At 36.6% G+C, this 22,530-nt stretch overlaps 1 protein-coding gene across 1 annotated transcript in view; it reads left to right on the top strand.

Annotated features, from left to right (window-relative positions):
* Nucleotides 1-22,530, top strand: part of LOC149019535 (calmodulin-binding transcription activator 5-like) — an 80,318-nt gene that overhangs the window by 1,089 nt on the left and 56,699 nt on the right. Inside the window, exons 2-8 of the mRNA XM_089153530.1 lie at nt 816-941; nt 20,710-20,825; nt 21,133-21,221; nt 21,381-21,426; nt 21,515-21,605; nt 21,828-21,965; nt 22,045-22,103. Coding sequence (XP_089009656.1) covers nt 816-941; nt 20,710-20,825; nt 21,133-21,221; nt 21,381-21,426; nt 21,515-21,605; nt 21,828-21,965; nt 22,045-22,103 — 665 coding nt within the window. The remainder of the gene's footprint in view (nt 1-815; nt 942-20,709; nt 20,826-21,132; nt 21,222-21,380; nt 21,427-21,514; nt 21,606-21,827; nt 21,966-22,044; nt 22,104-22,530) is intronic.

The raw sequence follows: 22,530 nt of genomic DNA, 5'->3' as shown, positions 1-22,530 counted from the left end.
TGATAATCATGAGAGCATAGAGAAAATTTGAATGAAATGGCTTCCCAAAAACTGTGGTAGAATGAAATCTGACCGTTGGATATGAAGAGTTGCTTGTCACGGCCACTCACTTCAAATTTCACCTCTATTGGATTAGCCGGAGAAGACCTACGGGAGCCCCTGTTCTTCTTCTTCTTTCTCCGTTTCTGCTCTCCGGCTATTTTTCTTCTTCTAATGAGTTTTGCACACACTGTTTTCAAAACCTCTAACCCTCTTTTTGTTTTCTTTTGTTTTTTTTTTCCTTTTCTTTTTAACATTGGGCCCCACCCACATAACAAATGGGCTGGACCCAGCACAACGAAGGGTTTGTAGTTGCATTTACAACATTATTCCAACTAAAAGAACTAGAGGCAGGTCTAAAATGATCCTTAGAAGAAGCAAGGAATGCATGCAGAGGTCTTGCATCAAGTACAACATCAAGCAGTGCTGAATTGTAAAGTGGTCAGGGAAAGCATACGTGGTTTAGGACTTTGTCAAGTGTGACATCAGACACTGCTGATTGAAAGACAAATACCCTGTGGCACCCCATAATTCCATTGAGCAAGTTTTAGTTATGACTGTTAGTATTCTATATCTTTATTCTTTAGCCTCAAGTATTTAGTGCTGAAATACTCGGAAACTAAATCCTTTTGGTATCTTGCAACAGTCCAGATATGTTATTTGAGAGTATAAGCCGGTTCTTTCCTAGTGTGCCCCTATATAAGAAGATTTGCTGTGCGTTATCTCTAATGATTTTTCCTATATACATTTTTCTGACTTTTTCATTCATTGAGCAGATTTGGATGTTGGAGCCATAATGAAGGAAGCCACAACAAGGTGGCTAAGGCCAAATGAAATTCATGCCATACTGTTTAATCACAACTATTTCAGTATCCGTGTCAAGCCAATGAACTTGCCTCCAAGTAAGCAATTGCTTCAATACCTTTTAATTTCGTACCTGCCTAGTTGTATCCGTGTATGACAATTTGTTTTCAGGTAAGATGCATGTTTATGTTGTAAATCAGTAAAACATAAGTTCCCCCATCCTTTTAGTGTATCTTTCAGAAAATTAAAGAGAAGTAATAACCTGTGAACCTTCTTACTGAGATGCATATATCTAGACTGGTACTTAAGCAAATTGTTCTCTTTTGTGACTGTTGCCTGTTGGAGCCCTGTTTCAGGTGCCAGCCACTCAAAACATGGACCTGATGAAAGCAGTCACGTGTACTTTTATATCCTTTCTGTATATTAAATTTCGTGTTTGCTTGAATGACATTAGCAACTTAGCATATTAGAGTTATCAGAAAAGCATATAAATGACCATGCAATGTAGAGGCTTTATCAGCAAGCAGCTCTGACTGAAGCTAGATCAGGTGCAAGGCACGTCACCAAAACCAGAACCAGAAGATTCCAGTTACGAAGATTTAGAATACGAATTCTTCAAGAATCTGGATAGTTCTGTTGTGTCTAATAGTCTAGATGCTCAACAAAAGCTCGAAAAACTTATACAAATAGCTGAAAAAACCCAGATATTAAGTGAAGATCCAACAAAATGTAGGGATAAAATGAGCTCAAAGCCATGCTTGGGATAAAAAACCAGTATATTATTGGAATTTATAAAGGAGATTACACTTTAGAAGACGAAGCTTTCTCAAATCAAATAAATGAACTTCTCGAAAAGAAGTTGATAAGAAATTCTGCCAGTCCTCATAGTTCTACAGCCTTTATGGTCAGAAACCATGTTGAAATCAAATAGGGAAGTGCTAGAATGGTCATAAACTACAGAAGATTAAATGGTAATATTGTCGATGATGGATAAGACAAACCTAACAGAGACGTATTACTCAACCGCATTCAAGGACAAAAAATCTTCAGGAAATTTGACTGCAAAAGTGGATACTGGCAGATTCGAATGCATGAAGATAGTGTTCCGTGGACAACATTCCCATGTCCTAACGAACATTATGAATGGCTTGTTATGCCTTTTGGATTGAAGATAGCTCCTTCAATGTTCCAAAGAAAAATGGATAATATTTTCTGTCCATATGACTATATTTTAATCTATATTGATGATATATTTGTTTGCTCCCATACATTGCATGAACATTATGGTCATTTGCAGATTTGCTTCTCTTTATTTTTACAATATGGCTTGATCATTGCTTCAAAGAAAATGGAATTGTACAAATAGTATATTGAATTTTGGGTGCTTGCATCGGAAATGGTACGATAAAGCTTCAAGCCCATATTGTCAAAAAGTTGTTAGAATTCCCTGATAAAATTGAGGGTCTCAAACAACTTCAGAGTTTTTTTGGCTTGCTCATTTATACCAGACTATATATTAAGGACTTGTCTAAGCTTACAGGACCACTATAAAGCAAAAAAGTCCAAAAATGGACAAAGGCATTTCAACAATCAGGATTGTGAATTGGTCAAAGCCATAAAAGAAAAGGTCAGGTGATTTCTAGAATTAAAACTCCCTTTGGATTTTGACTATAAAATCGTAGAAACAAATGCATGCGAAGTAGGATGGGGAGCGATTCTTTTGGTTAAACCAAATTAGTATGCCTCTAAATATGAAGAATATGTAAGTAGATATGCCAGTGGTTAATACCATAGCAAAGATCAGAATCTAACACATTAGATTTTGAAATCTTAGGCATAATTCATGCACTTAACGCCTTTAGATTATTTCTTTATAAACTATTCACTCTTTGTACTGACTGTGAAGCAATTGTTGAATTCTATCAAGTTAGAATTTCGATTGAGAGAATTCTTCCACACCATGATTAGTGAGTGGGAGATGTATATTAATATTATTTGAATTTGAAGTACAATTCGTTTACAATCAAACTCTACAATTTGTTGATACTTTAATTATAACTCAAACTCTTCTTGATCGGTTGGAGATAAGATCAATCGAGAATATAGTTAGTTACGGTGGATTTGAATTTGAATTTGAATTTGAATTTAGAGACTTATCCTTTACACTCCCCCACAAGGTCATTGGTTGAGAACAGACAGTGAGCTTGGATTTTAAAAATTTGAATCTTGGAGCAGATAAGCCTTTGGTGAGAATGTCTACGATTTGGTCTCCTGTGGGAATGAATCGGATTAAAAGATTTTTGGTGGCGACTTGTTCACGAACAAAATGATAGTCAATCTCGATGTGTTTGGTTCGTGCATGAAAGACCGGATTAGCAGCAAGGTAAGTAGCTCCAATATTATCGCAGTATAGAGTTGGTGCAGAAGTGACAACCCCAAGTTCAATCAGTAGCTGACGTAACCATATCAACTCAGCGGTAGCATTAGCAACCCTTTTGTACTCAGATTCTGTAGAGGAGCGGGCCACAGTGGGTTGTTTCTTGGAACTCTAAGAGATCAAGTTAGGGCCCAAGTAGATACAGTAGCCACTTGTAGATCGTCGATCAATAGTTGAATCGGCCCAGTCCGCATCACTAAATGCAGTGAGAAAAAGATTAGTTGTTGGCCGAAATAGAATTCCATGGGATGGGGTCTCTTTTAAATAACGAAGAATTCGCTTAACCTCATCCCAATCATCAATTGTAGGGCGATGCATATATTGACAAACCCTATTGACAGCAAATGCTATATTAGGGCGTGTGAGAGTCAAATACTGAAGGGCACCCACTGTACTTCTATATTGAGACAGATCATCATAGAGGGGAGGTTCCTCAGATGTTGCTTTGGTGATGGAGGCCGGGATTGCTACTGATTTTGCTTCATGCATATTGGTCCTTCGCAAAAGATTTGAAGAATATTTTGACTGGCAGAGATGTAAACTGTGAGATGAGCGAGTGACCTCGACCCCTAAAAAGTAGTTTAAGTCACCGAGATCTTTGATGGCGAATTCCTTGCCAATGGCCATAATGACAGAATTAACTTAGTGCTGTATCAGATGAGGACTGTGAGAATCCCAGAGTGAGTAAATAACTGCCAAGCCAATGAGACCATGCCTTAGGGGCCTTTTTTAAACCATATAAAACTTTCTGAAGGTGACATACATAAGTAGGTCTCTTTGGATCAATGAAACCTTGTGGTTGAACCATGTAAACCTCCTTAGATAATTCACCATTTAAAAATGCATTTTGAACACCCAATTGGCAAAGAGTCCATCCTTGGGCAACTGCTAGCGATAGAATCAAGCATATGGTTGTAGGTTTGACAACGGCACTAAAAGTGTCAAAATAATCAATTCCTTCACGCTGATGAAATCCCTTGGCGACCAAACGATACTTATAACGTGAAATAGAGCCATCACTGTTTCGTTTGATTCTGTAAACCATTTATTTCCAATCAAATTCATGTGGGGCTGATGAGGAACTAGACTCCAAGTACCATTACGTAAGAGAGCATCAAATTCGTCACTCATAGCAAGCCTCCATTTGGGGTCTTTACTGGCAGTGGTATATGAGGTGGGTTCTGTTTCAAGATTATCAACAAAAGAGGTGACTAGGAGGTTCAGTTTAGAGATGGGTTTAGGATGACCCGTTTTGGATCGGGTTTGCACATGGTAAGGTTGAGGTTGAGTTGGTTGGGATGGTGCAGGTGAGTTATGGGCTAGGGTTTCGGGTGTAGGGAGGGGTTGAGATAGAGTTTCCGAAATTTCAAAATTTGAATTTGAATTTCGACTGGGAAAGGAGAGTTCAAAATTTGAATTCGAAGTTTGGGTGGGGTGGGAAAATTCAAAATTTGAATTTGAATTGGAATTTCGGATGGGATGTGAGATTTCATAATTTGAATTTGAATTTGAAAATAGATTATCAGCTGTAACTATGGTGGGAGTGTAGTGAGAGCGGGAAGGGTGGTTAACAGGTTCAGTGGCAAAGGGAAACTTGCTTTCATAAAAAACTACATGTCTAGAGATGTAGGATCGGCCAAGAGTTGGATCATAACATACATACCCCTTGTGTGAGTTGCTGTATCCAAGAAAGATACTTTGCCTGGAGCGATATTGCAACTTGTTTTTGTTATAAGGCCGTAACTAAGGAAAACATGCACATCCGAAGATTCTGAGAAATAAAAGATCTGGATCTTTGTGATATAACACCTGAAATGGAGATTTATTCCCAATTATTGGTGTAGGCATTCAGTTAATTAAGAAGACGGCCGTTTCAAAGGCGGCTGGCCAGAAAATAAGGGGGACTGAAGCACGAGCATAAGAGTGAGGCCTGTTTCTACTATATGTCTATGCTTCCGTTCTGCTCTCCCATTTTGTTCAGAAGTGTGTGGGCATGAATACTGATGAGATATACCATTCTCTTTACAAAAATGATCAAAATATTCATATTCTTTGGCACCATCAGATTGAAAAACTTGAATCTTGGAATTAAAGACATTGGCTACATAATAATAGAATTTCTTGAATATTGAAATTGCATCAGAACGACGTACAAGTGGAAAAATCCATGTAAATCTGCTGTAATCATCTAAGAAAGAAATATAATAACTATAAACTTGCGTAGATGGTGATGGAGAGGGGCCCCAAATATCAGAGTGCAATAATTGGAATGGAGATATTGCCCTTGATTTATTCAACTTGAAAGGCAATTTATGCGATTTTCCCATCTGGCATAGGACACACAAAAATGGTGAAGTAGATGACGGTTGGTGCAGGCCAGAACTGCGAAAGAGAGATTCCAAAGTTCTCTTCAACGGATGCCCTAATCGGTCATGCCACACTTCTTGAGACACACGTTCAGTGAGATGAACAGAGGGAGATGCGGATGGTGGATGGAAGCGATAGAGGCCAACTTCAATTGATCCTTGAAGTAGAACAGTCCCTGTTTTGAGATCCTTTTTAAAGCAAGAACTTGGATGAATTCCACATAAACATCATTATCACGTGTAAATTTACTCACAAAGAGCAAATTTTTAGTAATACAAGGAACATGTAGCACTTTAGATAAAGTAAGACTTTTTGAAGGCGTTGATGGAGAAGCAGTTCCAATATTTTTTATATGCAAACTTGAGCCATTACCAATGTGAAGTTGATCAATACCATGGTAAGGCATTGTTGTATCCATGTGGGTTACATTTTGGACATAACATGATGAGTGGCACCTGAGTCAGGGTACCAAGAAGGATAAAATGAAGCCGTGGGTCCTGCCAAGAAAGTTTCTGGAGAAGAATTCAGCTTGGAGGCATTGTCACCTGGTGCATAACGAAAATAACATTGCACCATTGTATGATTAGTTTTGTTGCAAATCTGACAAGCAACCATAGGGGTAGGGAGGAGAGGTGGAAGATGTTTTGCATGTCGACCACGATTGTAGTAACCTCGAGCTTGTCCTCTGCCATAGCTGTGAAAGGGGCCACGATTTCGGTTAGTGGGTGGGGGGTTGATCTGGTAGATAGATTAACTTCTAATGAAGGCAAGTCAAGTTGTTGTCTTGTTTGATCTTTGAAGAGTTATTGATTCAGTAAAAGGCCTATGAAATCATCAAGGGGAAGAGGGTCAAGACGGGAGGTAATTGACATAGCAAATGATTCATATTCGTGGCCTAGGCCACGAAGCATTGTGAGGATAATATTCAGCATCGAAACTGAGTGAGCAGCGGAGGCAAGATGATCAACAATAGATTTAATCTTCTGAACGTACTCGGCCATAAAAGAGTGGCCTTTGCGAATTTGGAAGAGTTGGTATTTCAATTGCATTATGCGGGCTTGAGATTGGGAGGCATAAGTCCGTTCAAGGGAATTCCAAGCAACGTGGGAAGTGGTGAGACCAACAATTTGAGAAAGAGCACTTTCAGAAAGGGAGGAGATGATCCAAGATAAGATCATCTGGTCTTGCTTGCGCCATTGAGAATATGCAGGTTAGGAATGGAGGTTGATGTGGGTGATGTGGTGGAGGGATTGGGTATGGTTTTAGGAGAAGCTGGATTGGTTCCATCGACATAGCCATAAAGGTCATGTGCATGAAGTAGAGGAAGAAATTGCGATTTCCAAGGAGATAGTTGCTTCGATCAAGCTTTATAGGTAAGAGAGAAACGATGTTGGTAGGTGAAATCAGAGAAGAAGCCATGGCTGTGGTGGAGCTGGTCCTGAGGATCGTGTAGACGGCGGTCAGAGGCTGAAAAACTAATACCAAGTTAGAGTTTTGTTTGAGAGAGAATTCTTCCACATTATGATTAGTGAGTGGGAGATGTATATTAATATTATTTGAATTACAATTCAAATATTTGAATTTGAATTACAATTCAAATATTTGAATTTGAATTACAATTTGTTTACAATCAAACTCTACAACTTGTTGATACTTCAACTATAATTCAAACTCTTCTTGATTGGTTGGAGATAAGATCAATCGAGAATAGAGTTAGTTACGGTGGATTTGAATTTGAATTTAAATTCAGAGACTTATCCTTTACATATCACAAGATAAATGAAAGAAAGCTCTCAACAAAAGAGATGGTTAGACTTTGTTGATATTGTTGAAGGCAATGGTTTTAAAATTCAATTTGAATACATTAAAGGTAAAGACAATAAAGCTGTAGGCCTCTTGTCTAGGCTCCTGAACAAGTAACATTTGTTTATCTTGTATGATACAAATTGTTTTATCCTTAAAATGGAAATGCAATTTGGAGCAACAAGACTGGAGAAGAGGCAAGTGCCTGTTGAGGCATAAATTCTTACTTTAGAATTCTCATAAATCTCTACTGGACAACCTCTAGCTAACAAGAAAAAATCCTCAAAAATTCAATAGAGTTTTGTATGCTCTGGCTTGGTATTTCAACAAAATGCTAGTAACCTTAGTCGGAAAACACTTATTTTATTATTGAGTTTTCAGAGGAAGAACGAAAGGAGTTTTTAGAAAATGGAGTGAAGTATGCGAGAGTGTGATCAATTTTTCTGAGACATAGTACAAAGGTTTTTAAACATTGCATGAAGCATTAGCAGGCTGTAGATGTAGGAACAAATTTTACATTGCTGATGATATAAAAAATACTCCTTATAGTTCAACCAATCTTGTGCAAAACGCAGGTTAACCTTCTTTGCATAACCAATGTATGCATACTTCTCAAAATTTTGGGATCCATGATTCTACATCTCAACAGGATGAAGAATGCTCTAGATCCAGGTTTTCCTTCTTTTCAGAAACAGTTTTCTCCTACTTTGCTGGTTTTTCCCAAAATTTAAAAAATGATTAAGTCATTTAAGGAAAAGGAGTATTAGAGAAAAACATCTGTTATGCAATAATATCTCAAGCATGTTGCTAGTTTCTCGGGACAACATCCAGGGATAACAACTCATGCAGACATCAGAATTAGAATCGACAGCAATACTGCATATATAGAGCTTCAGTTTAGATGAATAAATTCCAACCCCAGGTCCATTAACAAATTAAAATAATGGCAACCCTGTTACTAGATTATGGAATGTTAAGTGAAATATTCTTCGACCAAATTGAACAGCTTAAAGAATTTGGAAGACAATTGGAGATCACTTGTTTACAACTGGTGACTTTGGGATATCTCTATATCAAGGTTTTGAAGGAAAGCATCCCACCAGAGTGGATCCTTGGCATTGAACCTGCACAACATTACACAATTTGTCGAGGATATACAAAAGAGCAAAAATTATTAGTCTTATATACCTCCCAATTGTGTTCTTACTCCCGGTAGAAACAAGTTAAGCATTGGCGTGCTCATGTATTTGCCTATATTGATCATCAAGTAAGAAACAACAATTACAAGTTAATTGCTGAAAATTAGGTTCATAAAATTATGTGCATGCAAATCTAGAGGTTCCTGGTAGTTGGTTTTGTTGATGGACACAATATTATAAGTTAAAGATCCTTTATCTGGGTTGGTTCGATGAAGATATTATCACTTATCCAGATTCACTAGAAGGAGTAAATGATGAAGGATGGCTTGATGATAACCTTATTGAAGATTGTCTAAATGATATTGGCATAGAAAATCTCAACAACATGATGGAGATTTAAGGGCATCCCAAAAGGGCGTTGCCTTACGACATTATGGACCCCACGACAATGACTGTTTAATTGACTACAACCATAAAGCACACGTGTCCGTTACTGTAGAAAAATTTTCAATTTTCCTAAAGTTTCCCTTACTTTAAAAATATTCTAGGGCATTTAAAGTCTTTAGTCATTAGTCCCTAGGCTATAAAAATCGAGCTGTGCCTTAGTCTTAAGTATTCCGGATAAACTCTGTGAGTCTTAGAAGTCTCTCTGCAAGAGTATCTAATCTTGTTCTATCTCGAGTTCTTTTTTTTGTCGAGTCTTCTTGTAATATACAGTGTAAAGTCTTATAAGCCGTCGGCGAAGGGTGAAAAGCCTTGACTTGTGTATAATGTCTCTAGTGGTCCTCTTGCATCTACGGGTAAAAGCTTGTAACTTTATCCTTTGCTAATATATTTTCTTCTTTGAGTAATTCTCTCTTTAGCGTGGGATCATTGAGGAAGACCCTAGACCTGGCAGCCTGTAAGTCCAAGCTGCATGACCTTTGGTCACTCGTGTATACTCTTAAAAGTTTCCATGATTCCGCTGTTGTTCCGTCGTTAAAATTAGAACCTTGTGCTACCATTGTCTCCTATTGACATTAGTATAATGTTATTATGTTTCTAAAGTGCAAAAGACATAAGGCTGTACCATCGATAAAAATGCCCTTTTAGCCATAAAGGTGTTGAGGGGAGAAGTATGACACTTAGCTGAGAAGTTGTGCACCAAGGTTGTGAGGGCTGAGGGCACATGACTACTAGTGATGATAGAGAAGTCTTTACTAGCTCCAAGATCTCGTTTTAAGTGATCGAGTTATCATTTTTGGTCTGGCATAATTAAGCAGGCTAAGAAAACTCTAAAGTTGTTCGAGACCCTTGATTTTGTTAGGGAATTCTAACACCTTTTTGACAATATGGGCTTGAAGCTTGATCTTACAATTTTTGATGCAAGTACCCAAAAAGTCAATATACTATTTGCAAAATTCCATTTTCTTTGGAGAAATGATTAGTCCATGTTGTAAAAATAAAGAGAAACAAGTTTGCAAATGTCCATAATGTTCATCCAATGTATGGAAGTAAACAAATATATCATCAATATAGACTAAAATGTAGTCATTAGGATGGAAAATATTATCCATTTTTCTTTGGAATATTGAAGGGTCTGTCTTCAATCCAAAAGGCATAACAAGCCATTTATAATATCCATTGGGACATGTGAATGTTGTACATGGAATACTATCTTTATGCATTCGAATCTGCCAATATCCGACAAAATGGATAATATTTTCCGTATATTTAGGAATTAGGACTTGTCTAAGCTATAAGCTTACAGGACCACTATATAGTAAAATGTCCAAAAATTGACAAAGGCATTTCAACCATTAGGACTGTGAATTGGTCAAAGCCATAAAGAAAAGGTCTAACGATCACCAAAATTACTATTGCCCTTAGACTCTGATTATAAATTTATAGAAATAGATGAATGCGAAGCAAGATGGGGAGCGATTCTTCTGGTTAAACCAAATTAGTATGCCTTTAAATTAAGGTCCAACCCTCGAAACCCAACTTATCGCTGAAATTTTTGCAACATTTGACCTGGGTTTTATTGGGATTCCAACGAATAAGCTAGGGTATTTTGACATACTTGCCCATTTTTCACTTGATTTTTTGCATGAACGGGTTCGTAATATTACCTGAATTCCCATGATGGAGTTACGTTTGATGTACCGAGGGAAGTAGTTGCAGTGGGAACAATTGCTTTCCCAGTGTGGTATTTAGATCGATGCTAGTCTTTTGCTCGTTGGACGAATGAGAGGCACAAAGTATCCTTGTTCCCGGACAAGTTGTCAATGATTTGGTTTCCTTTATTTGTCGACTTTGTAGAAAGGAATCAATCCAGCCACCGCGTTCCTACAGATACACTAGAGCCCAAGTCGAGGAGTTCTTGAAGTTGACTCCAGGGACGATTATGAAATCGCTTTTGGGCATATTCAGATCTTTAAGTCCGCTGGTGCTCCCACTGCTCTTGTAATGCTCTTCCTTTCTCTGGTTAAAGGAACAAGCAGTGCGCAAAGGATTCAATTTGGCTTTTTCTCATATAGAATGAGGAAATACTACCAAAACCCGTGTAGGCTCATTGTGCTTCCATTGTGCTAGAGTTTAGTAAGCTGCTCGCCAGAACTTCTTGTGAGGGTCCTGTATACATTCGTCTGAATTTTCGTTTGTAGTTCTGTGAAAAACCGCCAAAATATCACGTGATTTTGATAAAAATGACAAATCGCAGATGTCTTGGTAAATTTTTGTCAACACTTAATAAAAGTTGTACCGCTGCCCCTTTTCGTGTCGCCAGCTTCAATAGCGCCAATATTTCCTTCCTTACTCTAAATCTGAAGAATAGGAAAGTAGATATGCCAGTGGTCAATACCATAGCAAAGATCAGAATTTAACTTCATTAGATTTTGAAATCTTAGGCATAATTCATGCACATAATGTCTTTGGATTATTTCTTTCTAAACCATTCACTATTGGTGCTGACTGTGAAGCAATTGTCAAATAGACATGCACAACTGTCAAATAGACATGCACAACTCTAATTTTTGAATACATATCAATAGGCATGCACCACTCTAGCACCCAAAAAGGGGAATTGCTGGAAGTAACGTTTGCACACAATTAACCCATATTCTCTTTGAGAAACGTACACCCAAGCTTTAAGCTTATTGTCATTTAAATACCTTAAAAACCAAGGTGAACAAGGTTCCTCCGGCTAGAGGCATCATCAGAGAAATGGGTTAATGATCCTATCCACTCCGATCTCCACGTTGGGTGGCCCCCCATGTAGGCAATGACAGAATAAAATATAAAAACTATGGCAATTCACTGGTTGATGAAGTCATTTCCTTAGTAATGATAAACATGCTAGAATTTTGAGTTTTTTTTTTTTAATTTTTTTTTTAAAATTATTTTGAGAATTTTTTTATGCTCCCTTGTAGTATAATTTAATTATTAATTAAACCCTATTTTTACAAAATTATTATTTCCCTCATTTCTTATGGTGTTAAAAAATTATTAAGTTTGGATGTACAACATCTAAGAAGTGAAAAGATGTACAATATCTATTTACCTTTTATATTATTATCATTTTAAATTTCAAATAGTGAGATTTTGATGAGATGATGTAGCGGCTAAATAAGTAATAACAAACTTAAGCATACTTGAAGAATCCAATGAGATTAGGGTGAACTTGAAGCCTTTTCAAACGGCCATGTTCTCTTTATCCTCAAACAGTTACGTTCTCTTTGTCTTCAAACAATGCAAACTCTTCAACTGGTAGGTTCTCTCTTTCTCAGCTGATTGTATTATTAATCAACTTATCTTTCCCAATGTTGTTCACCCGTTAGCTTCTCTTCCTTGATTTATTCTTTTCTCAAGGCTTCTTCTAATGAATTCTCCTTAAGTTAATGTAGCTAAGTTTTGGTCTCCTCTTTGTAGATTTCGGAATAAAGTAGCCCCAAGTTTCAGGAATACGTTAGCCATTTACTCTTAAGAATGTTGCTGGAGAATATGCTTGCCCCACTTGTAACCAGATCCTCCACACAATGAAGGCTTTCGTCCATCATTTTCAAAATGTTCACCAAGCCCAATATAATTACTGTTGGGAAGCCTATAGAGATTCCTTTGTGTAGATTTATGAAGACTGGCATTGCGGAGGCCTATAGCATATACATTTTTGTCTTGGCCTTGTAGATGTTCATTATATCACACAGATCATACGTCACAGGGTGTACATTGCGGAGGTGTTTTGCAACTGTATCAGCTTGGGGGCTCTCCTTATTAGGACAATAGGGACAACGGAAGACATAGAGTTGTTGTGGGAGTATTTCCATATGGAAGTTGAACCTATCGTTGATTCCTCCCATCCAAATTAGAGATGAATCCCTATAGGCTTGCCGACAATAATTATATCGGACTTAATGAGTGTTTTGGAAATGATGGACGAAAACCTCCATTGTGTGGAGGATCTGGTTACAAGCGGGGCAAGCAGATTCTCAAGCAACATTCCTAAAGTAAATAGCTAACGTATTCCTGAAACTTAGGGCCATTTTGCTCCAAAATCTACAAAGAGTAGACGTAAACTTAGCTACATAAACTTAAGGAGAATTCATTAGAAGAAGCCTCGAGAAAAGAATAAATCAAGTACGAGAAGCTAACAGGTGAACAACATTGGGAAAGATAAGTTGATTAAGAATTCAGCTGAGATTGAGAGAACCTACTAGTTGAAGAGATTGCACCATTTGGAGATAGGGAGAACGTAGCCGTTTGAGGATAGAGAACGTGGCCGTTTGAAAAGGCTTCAGGTTCACCCTAATCTCATATGGATTCTTCAAGTTTGTTATTACTTATTTACGCTATACATCATCTCATAAAAGTCTCACTCTTTGAAATTTAAAATAATAATAATATAAAGGGTAAACAGATGTTGTACATCCAAACTTAATAATTTTTTAACACCATAAGAAATTAGGGGGTAATAGTAATTTTGTAAAAAATAGGGATTATAATACAAGGGAGCATAAAAAAATTCTCAAAATAATAAAAAACCTCAAAATTCTAGCCTCTTTATCATTACCAGGGAAATTGCTTCACCAACCAATGAATTGTTGTAGTTTTTTCTATTTTATTCTGTCATTGCCAACATGGGGGCCCAGCCTATGTGGAGATCCAAGTGGACAGGATCATTAACTCATTTCCTTGATGATGCCTTTAGTCGGAGAAACCTTGTTCACCTCGGTTTTTTAGATTGCTAAGTGACTATAAGCTTGAAGTCTGGGTATATGTTTCTCAAAAGAATATGGTTTAATTGTGTGCAAATGTTACTTCCAGCATTTCCCCTTTTTGGGTGCTAGAGTTGTGCATGTCTACTCATATGTATTTGAGTCACTTCACCAAAACCAGAAGGTTCCAATTATGAAGATTCAGAATACGAATTCTTTAAGAATCTGAATAATCCCTGTCATCTCTAATAGTCTAGGTGCTCAACAAAAACTCAAAAAGCTTATACAAATAGCTGAAAACCCCAGATATTAGGAAAAGATCCGACAAAACTTTGAGATAAAAATGATTTCAAAGCTATGTTTAGGATAAAAAACCCTGAGTATATTATTAGAACTCATAAAGGGGATTACACTCTAGAAGACTAAGCTGAGTTCTCCAAACAAATAAATAAACTTCTCAAAAAGAAGTTGATAAGACATCAGCTATCCCTCATAGATCTACAACCTTTATGGTCGGAAACCATGCTGAAATCAAACGGGAAAATGCTAGAATGGTTGTAAACTACAAAAGATTAAATGATAATACTGTTGATGATGGATATTACATACCCAGCAGATGTATTACTCAACCACTTTCAAACATGAAAATCTTTAGCAAATTTGACTGCAAAAGTAGATACTTGCAGATTTGAATGCATGAAGATATTATTCCATAGACAACTTTCACATGTCCCAACATACATTATGGATGATGGTTTGTTATGCCTTTTGGATTGAAGACAATCACTTCAATATTCCAAAGAAAATTGGATATTATTTTCCGTCATTATGATTATAGTTTAGTCTATATTGATGATAGACTTGTTTGCTCCTATACACTGGATGAACATTCTGATCATTCACAAACTTGCTTCTCTTTATTTTTACAACATGGCCTAATAATTTCTCCATTAACAGAAAATGGAATTGTTCAAACAATATATTGATTTTTTGGGTACTTGCATTGGAAATGGTAAGACCAAGCTTTATGCCGATATTGTCAAAAAGATAACAAAATCGAGGGTCTCAAACAACTTCAAATTTTTTTGGCCTGTTCAATTGTGCCAAACCACAAATGGTGACTGGATCGCTTAAAACGAGATCCTAAAGCCAATATGGACTTCCATCGTCACTAGTAGTCCTCTGACCTTGCAACCTTGGTGCTTACCTACTCAGCTATGTGTCAAACTTCTCCTCTCAATGTCCTCTATGTCTAAACATATACTTTTTCCGATGGTACGGCCTTATGTCTTTTCCACTTCAGAAATAGAATAACAATGTACTAATGTCAATAGAAAACAATAGTAGCACAAGGTTCTAATTTTTAACGATGGAACAACAACATAATTATGGAAAATTTAAAAGTATACATGAGTGACCATAGGTCATGCCCATAGGTTGGACTTACAAGCTGCCAAGTCTTGGGTCTTCCTCAATGATCCCATGTTAAAGAGAAAATCACTCAAAGAAGAAAATATATTAGCTAAAGAAAAAGTTACAACCTTTTACCAGTAGAAGAAGATTGGTAGATGCCGGAGGACTACTAGAGACGCTATATAGGAGCCGAGGCTTTTCACCCTTCGCTAACGGCTTATAAGACTTTACACTGTATATTACAAGGACTCAATAGAAAAAGAACTCTGAGATAGAACAAGATTCTCTTGCGGAGAGATTTCTAGGACTCGAGAGTTTTTTTCAAAATACTTAAGACTGAGGCACAACTCGATTTTTATAGCCTAGGGACAAAGGGTTGAAGACTTTAATGCCCTTGGATATTTTTAATATAAGGGCAACTTTAGGAAAATTGAAAAGTTGTGTACAACAACCGACACATGTACTTTATGGTTGCAGTCGATTAGACGGTCATTGTTGTGGGGTCCATGATGTCATAAGGGTGGTGCCCTTTTGGGATGCCACTTACTTCTTCATTATGTTGTTGAGATTTTTCATGCCAATATCATTTATACAATCTTCAATAAGGTTATCATTTTAGACAATCCTCCATCATTTACTCCTGCTGGTGCATCTGTAAAAGTGATAATGTCTTCATTGAACCAATCCAGATTAAGGATCTTTAACTTTTCATATTGCATCTGTCGATAGAACCGAACATCAGGAACCTCTAGATCAACATGCACATATGTTTTATGAACCTGATTTTTAGATATTGCTTTGTAATTGTTGTTTCTTACTTGATGATCAGTATATGCAAATATATGAGCACACCAATGTCTGACTTGTTTTTCCAAAGAGTAAGAACACGCCTGAGAGGTATATGAGACTGATAATTTGGGTCTTTTGTATATCCTCGACAAATTATGTATTGTTGTGCAGGTTCAATGCCAAGGATCCACTCTAGAGGGATGCTTTTGATTGAAACCTTGATATAGAGATATCCCGAGTCATCCAGTTGTAAACAAGTGATCTCCAATTGTCTTCCAAAATCTTCAAGTTGTTCAATTTGGTTAAAGAGGATTTCACTTAACATTTCATGATCTAGTGATAGGGTTGCCGTTATTTCGATTTCTTGGTAGACCTGGGCTGAAATTTATTCATCTAAACTGAAGCTTTATATATGCAGTACCTTGCAGATTTTGATTCCAAAAGGTGTTTGCATGAGCTGTTATCATTGGATGTTTCCTAGGAAAGTAGCAACATGATTGAGATATTTTTGTATAACAGATATTTTTCTCCAATTCTCCTTTTCCTAATGAGTTAATTATTTTTAAAATTTTGGGAAAACTAGCAAAGTAGGAGAAAACTATTTCAAGAAAGAAGAAAAACCTGGATCTGGTGCATTCTTCATCTTGTTGAGATGTAGAATCGCAGATCCCTAAATTTTGAAAAGTATGCATGCATTGGTTGTGCAAAGAAGGGGACCTTGTATTTTGCATAGGATTGGTTGAACTAGAAGGAGTATTTTTGATATCATTAACAATGTTAAAATTTATTCCTACATGCTTTCTCCAGGCCACTAATGCTTCATACAATGAGTAAAAACCTTTGTACCATGCCTTAGAAAAATTGTTCACACTCTAGCATACTTCACTCCATTTTTTAGAAACTTATTTTGTTCTTCCTCTGAACACGCAATAATAAGAGAAGTGTTTTTCCACTGGGGTTAATGGCATTTTGTTGAGATACCAAACCAAAGCATGCAAACTTCATTGAATTTTTGAGGATTTTTTCTTGTCACTAGAGGTTGTCCAGTAAACATTGTTGAGAATCCTCAAGTAAGAATTTATCCCTTTAAACAGGCTCTTGCCTCTTTTCTAGTCTTGTTGCTCCTAATTGTATTTCCATTTTGAGGATAAAGCAATTTGTATCCTATAAGATAAACAAATGTTACTTGTTGACAAGAGGTCCGCAACTTTATTATCTTTACCTATGATGTATTCAATTGAATTTTAAAACCATTGCCTTCAACAATATCAACAAAGTTAACCATCTTTTTGTTGAGAGCTTTCTTTCATTCATCTTATGATAGAATTTGACAATTTCTCCACAGTTAGTACGGATAGTGAATGGTTTAGAAAGAAATACTCTAAGGCATTTAATGCATGAATTACGCCTAAGATTTCAAAATTTAATGATGTTAGATTCTGATCTTTGTTATGGTATTCATCACTGACATATGTGCTCACCTGTTCTTCTGATTTAGAGGCATACTGATTTGGTTTAACTAGAAGAATTGCTCCCCATCCTACTTCGCATGCATCTGTCTTTACAATTTTATAGTTGGAATCTAAAGGGAGTTGTAATTCTGGTAATTGCTTGACCTTTTCTCTTATGGCTTTGACCAATTCAGTCTTGATGGTTGAATTGCCTTTGTCCATTTTGGATGTTTTACTATACAGGGGTCCTGTAAGCTTAAACAAGCCCTAAATATAGGGTCTGACATAATTGAGCAGGACAAGGAAACTCTGAAGTTGTTTGAGACCCTCATTTAGTCAGAGAATTCTAACTACTTTTTGGCAACGTGGGCTTGAAGTTTGATCTTACCATTTCTGATGCAAGTACCCAAAAAATCAATATATTGTTTGCATAATTCCTTTTTCTTTGGAGAAATTATTAGGCTATGTTGTAAAAATAAAGAGAAGCAAGCTGCAAATGACTATAATGTTCATCCAATGTATGGGGAGCAAACAAGTATGTAATCAATATAGAATAAAATATAGTCATAAGGACGAAAATATTATCCATTTTTCTTTGGAATATTGAAGGGTTTGTCTTCACTCCAAAAGGCATGACAAGCCATTCATAATGTCTGTTGGGACATGTGAATGTTGTCCATGGAATACTATCTTCATGCATTCAAATTTGCCAGTGTCCGCTTTTACTGTCAAATTTGCTGAAAAATTTTCATCCTTGAATGTGTTTGAGTAATACGTCTCTGCTGGGTATGTTGTATCCATCATCGACAGTATTATCATTTAATCTTTTGTAGTTTGTGACCATTCTAGCCTTTTCCCGTTTGATTTCAATATGGTTTCTGACCATAAAGGCTGTAGATCTATGAGGGCTGGCAGAATGTCTTATCAACTTCTTTTAGAGAAGTTCATTTATTTGTTTGGAGAACTCAGCTTCATTTTCTAGATTGTAATCCCCTTTATGAGTTTTTGATCCTAAACATGGCTTTGAGCTCATTTTTATCCCAATGTTTTGTTGGATCTTCACCTAATATCTAGGTTTTTTTCAGCTATTTGTATAAGCTTTTCAAGCTTTTGCTGAGCACCTAGACTATTAGAGACGACAGAATAGACTCTTGAAGGATTCGTATTCTGAATCTTTGTAACTGGAATCTTCTGGTTTTGGCTTTGGTGCAGTGTATATATTCACATAGATTTCATATTGGATTAAAGAAATCTTTTGTGGCCCAAGAAGAAGAGAGAATGAGAGAAAATGGGGAAATTAATGACTTGTGGCTTGAGACTTGAGAGAGCACATCCATATTCTCTTTATTATTAGTGAAGTAAGAAGATAACAAGTAGGCCCCTATAACATAACAGAAACAGAATTTCAAGAATACCCAAGTGGTTTTAAAGCTCATAATATGACATTCCCCCATAAGCTGGTACATAGATGTCATACGTGACCAATTTTCATCAAATATGAGTCGAAAGCCTTACTCCCAAGCCCTTTGGTAAACACAATAGCCAACTGATCTTTAGACTGAACAAATGCAATACATTTGAGTCCTTGGTCAAGCTTCTCTATGATGAACTGAAATCAATTTCCACATGCTTTGTTTTGTTATGCTGTACTGGTTTGTGGGCAATGCTAATAGCAGATTTGCTATCACATTATGACATCATAACCGTAGGAGAACTGGAGCTATGTAGCAATACCAAAACGTTGTAAAAGGCTCTTGAGCCACCACTCACATATTCCATGTGCCTTAGTGCAGAATCCTGTCTTGGTGTTGGAACAATAAACCACAACTTGTTACTTGCTACACCATAGTAAAATATTTCCTCCAATGGAGAAGCAGTAGCCAGAAGTACACATGTGGTCATCTGGACAGTTCGCCCAATCAGCATATGTGAATATGTTGTATCCTCCATAGATTGAGAGCCAGGAACCCAAGATCTACATGAAAACCAACCTGAAATTGAGGAAAAAGGTAATCTTGAAAAATTGATCTGGTTGTGTAGGGCTGAAAATAGGTTTATCTCAAATATTGGTTTAAGGATGGCAGTTTTAGATGAGATGATAGGGTGTGTATAGGGTGAGGTGGGGTATTGAAACAAATCCATTAAGTATATGAGTTTCTTGGCCCCACACAAGGTTTTAGGGTATTAGGGAGATGGCAGGACTTTCAAGAAACAGGTTCTACTGGTCAAATTGACCTGAAACCTGGATCAAATCTAGGGGACGATGCATGGGGATGGTGCTCCAAGTTATGGGCGGATCTTTGTGTTAGGTTGATGTAGATCTAACTTTGAGATTTGGGTCTTTTGGGGAATACAGAAATTCAAGGAAGTATTATTTTGGTCACCCTAGGCCCATAATTTGCTTGCCAGCGCATTTATGAGGGCCATAATATATGTGTTGAGGTGGTTAGAACTTAGAACTTCTCATCTTAGGAACTGAGATAAAGAGTTTTGGAGGACAAGTAAGTTGTGTGCAGGAATGAAGTGTTACATAGAAATGCTAACACTGGTTTTCTAAGTTGACTGGCATTTGATGAGCTGGAAGAGCCGAAGAGTTATATATCAAATTTCTGGTTTCTTGTATGCGAATGTCTTCTGCCGAGGCCAGATGATTGTTCATCTGATATTGTCTTGTGAGAAAGAAGTCTTCTTGAGCACCTGTGAGGATTATAGGAATTTGACTCAAAATACTCATAGTTTCATTGGTATTGATACCTCATCAAGCCTTGTTTAATTCCAGTGAGACTCTAAGCTTCATTACAGTGAGTGTTTTTATTTGTCTCTCAATGTCTTATTTCCTTCCATTCTTTTTAAATGTTCTTACCCTCTAATTTGTACATAAAATGTTGTGCACTTCTTCTCTTACCAGAAATCAACTGTGTCAAAATCCAATCCTATAACTAAAACTTTCTCCAAGTTGTACTTCATCAAGTTTTTCATTAACAATGTGCCATGTCTAGTTTTTTATTTTCTGTAGTATGTACGAACTAGGAAATCTAATAGAACAGGACACACAAATTTTGCTCATTGCAGTCTAAAAGGGATTCTCATCATGCAATATTTTGCAACATCCATATCTTTTACATGCTAAGCTTCCATTGATGTCTATGCATTTGGAGATAAGAATGATCTTATAGTTGAAATAAGATGTATCTGTGGGTTTCCTCCTATTTTAATGTACTTGGATGGAGATGAATAATGATTTTACCCTTCAATGTTTTTTCTGCCAAACTCAGGTGGCACAATTGTTTTGTTTGACCGTAAAATGCTGAGGAACTTCCGCAAAGATGGCCATAACTGGAAGAAGAAAAAAGATGGGAAGACTATCAAAGAAGCTCATGAACACTTAAAAGTTTGTTACTTCCATCTGATACAGTTTGTCTTGTTCTAGTAGGCAACATATGTCTGCTTGAAGTTTATTAAGTTTGTAGTTGAATAAAGAAAATGTCATCCTAATTTTGTATCTATGACTTTCTGTTCAAAAATTACTATTTTCCTGTGGTCGCTTATCTCTTTTGGAGCATCAACACAAACTTTCAAGCTAGCATATTCCTACTTCTCAACCTTCTCTTTTCTTATGTTGTGTTTTCTTGGAATCCAATGTTATACATACCACAGTAACTCTAAAATATTTGTATTTCTTGGAACCCATGCATCAGATTGGTAATGAAGAAAGAATCCATGTCTACTATGCGCATGGCCAGGATAACCCCAACTTTGTCCGTAGGTGTTATTGGCTGCTTGACAAGTATGTATAATTATTTGTGAGGAGTAATTTGCATTTCCATTTTTTTTTTCTTTTCTTTTCTTTTCTTTCTTTCTTGTGGTTGTTAGATAATATTCTGTATTTACTATTTAGTGTTCAATTAAGTTTTTCTAAACTACTGGTCCCCCTCTTTTTCTACAGGAAACAAGAACACATCGTCCTTGTGCATTATCGTGAAACGTTAGAGGTTAGTTTGTTGGTTTATTATGCTTTTGTTTACCGTGAATGTCAGGATAGTGATGCATTTCTTATATACAACATGCAATGCAATACAGTTGCAGGCTTCTCCCACTACACCTGTTCATTCAAATTCCAGCTCAGGAAACTCTGCCTCTTCTGGGGTTGATTCTGTGGCAGATTATGCTGGTGAGATTAACATCCTGTGATTATGCTGTAACTTTTTTGTGTAAATAAAAGGAACCTTGTATTTCAATCAAGATGGAAGATACCCTAGATTTGTTCATGAATTTTGTGTTTTTATTGATTTTATATATATATATATATTGTGTAAATAATTAATGATATTATCTTATTGATATGGTTCTTTATATTAGTAATATTCTAATGTTCTATTGTTGAAAATATTAGGTGCTGTTGAATCAAAAGAGGTTGGTGATTGCATGACTGTCAGAAATCATGAGCTGGAACTTCATGAGATTAACACTCTTGAGTGGGAAGATCTGGTGGCAACTGAAAATCCGAATGATCCTCCAGGACCTAAGAGAGGTATAGCTTTGGAAACTTTTCCTGATATAGCTTTGGCTATTCAACCTAGAGACCATTGATAGAAGTTTCTTTATGGCAGATGATGGTTTAAATTCTCAACCACAGAACCTATATGTACAGAGCAACTTTGAAAACAACGTAAGTAAATTCAGCCACACTTACACTGTTCTTCATTGTTCAATCCTTTTCGTAAACTGCCCCTATGGTATTATTGTTGGAGTTTGTTTGTGTGATAGGGATACTTTAGTCACGGCTTGTTGGTTGAGTTATACTAGGAGTTCAAATTTATTGGAGTTTTTGTTCATGTAAATTTCTATTTCTTGTTACCCAAGGTTATTTATGTAATAGTGTTCTTTCTAGTTTATTATAAATAGAGGGCTTGAGATCACACTGATCAATAAGCCATTCTACCAACATAGTGTTTCTCAACATGGCATCAAAGCTTAAGTTTGATTAGGGAAGAGAGACCTACCTTCTTCTTCTCATTTTTTTCAAACCCATCGTAAACCCATCGCAATTATTCAGTTCTACGGTCTTTTTCTGGTAGTTCTTCAGTTATGTCTCG

Source organism: Hakea prostrata, chromosome 4 (genome assembly GCF_041222555.1).
Source record: "Hakea prostrata isolate BN-2017 chromosome 4, UWA_Hpros_2, whole genome shotgun sequence".
Lineage (NCBI taxonomy): Eukaryota > Viridiplantae > Streptophyta > Magnoliopsida > Proteales > Proteaceae > Hakea > Hakea prostrata.
This window is presented reverse-complemented; position numbering and strand designations above follow the sequence as displayed.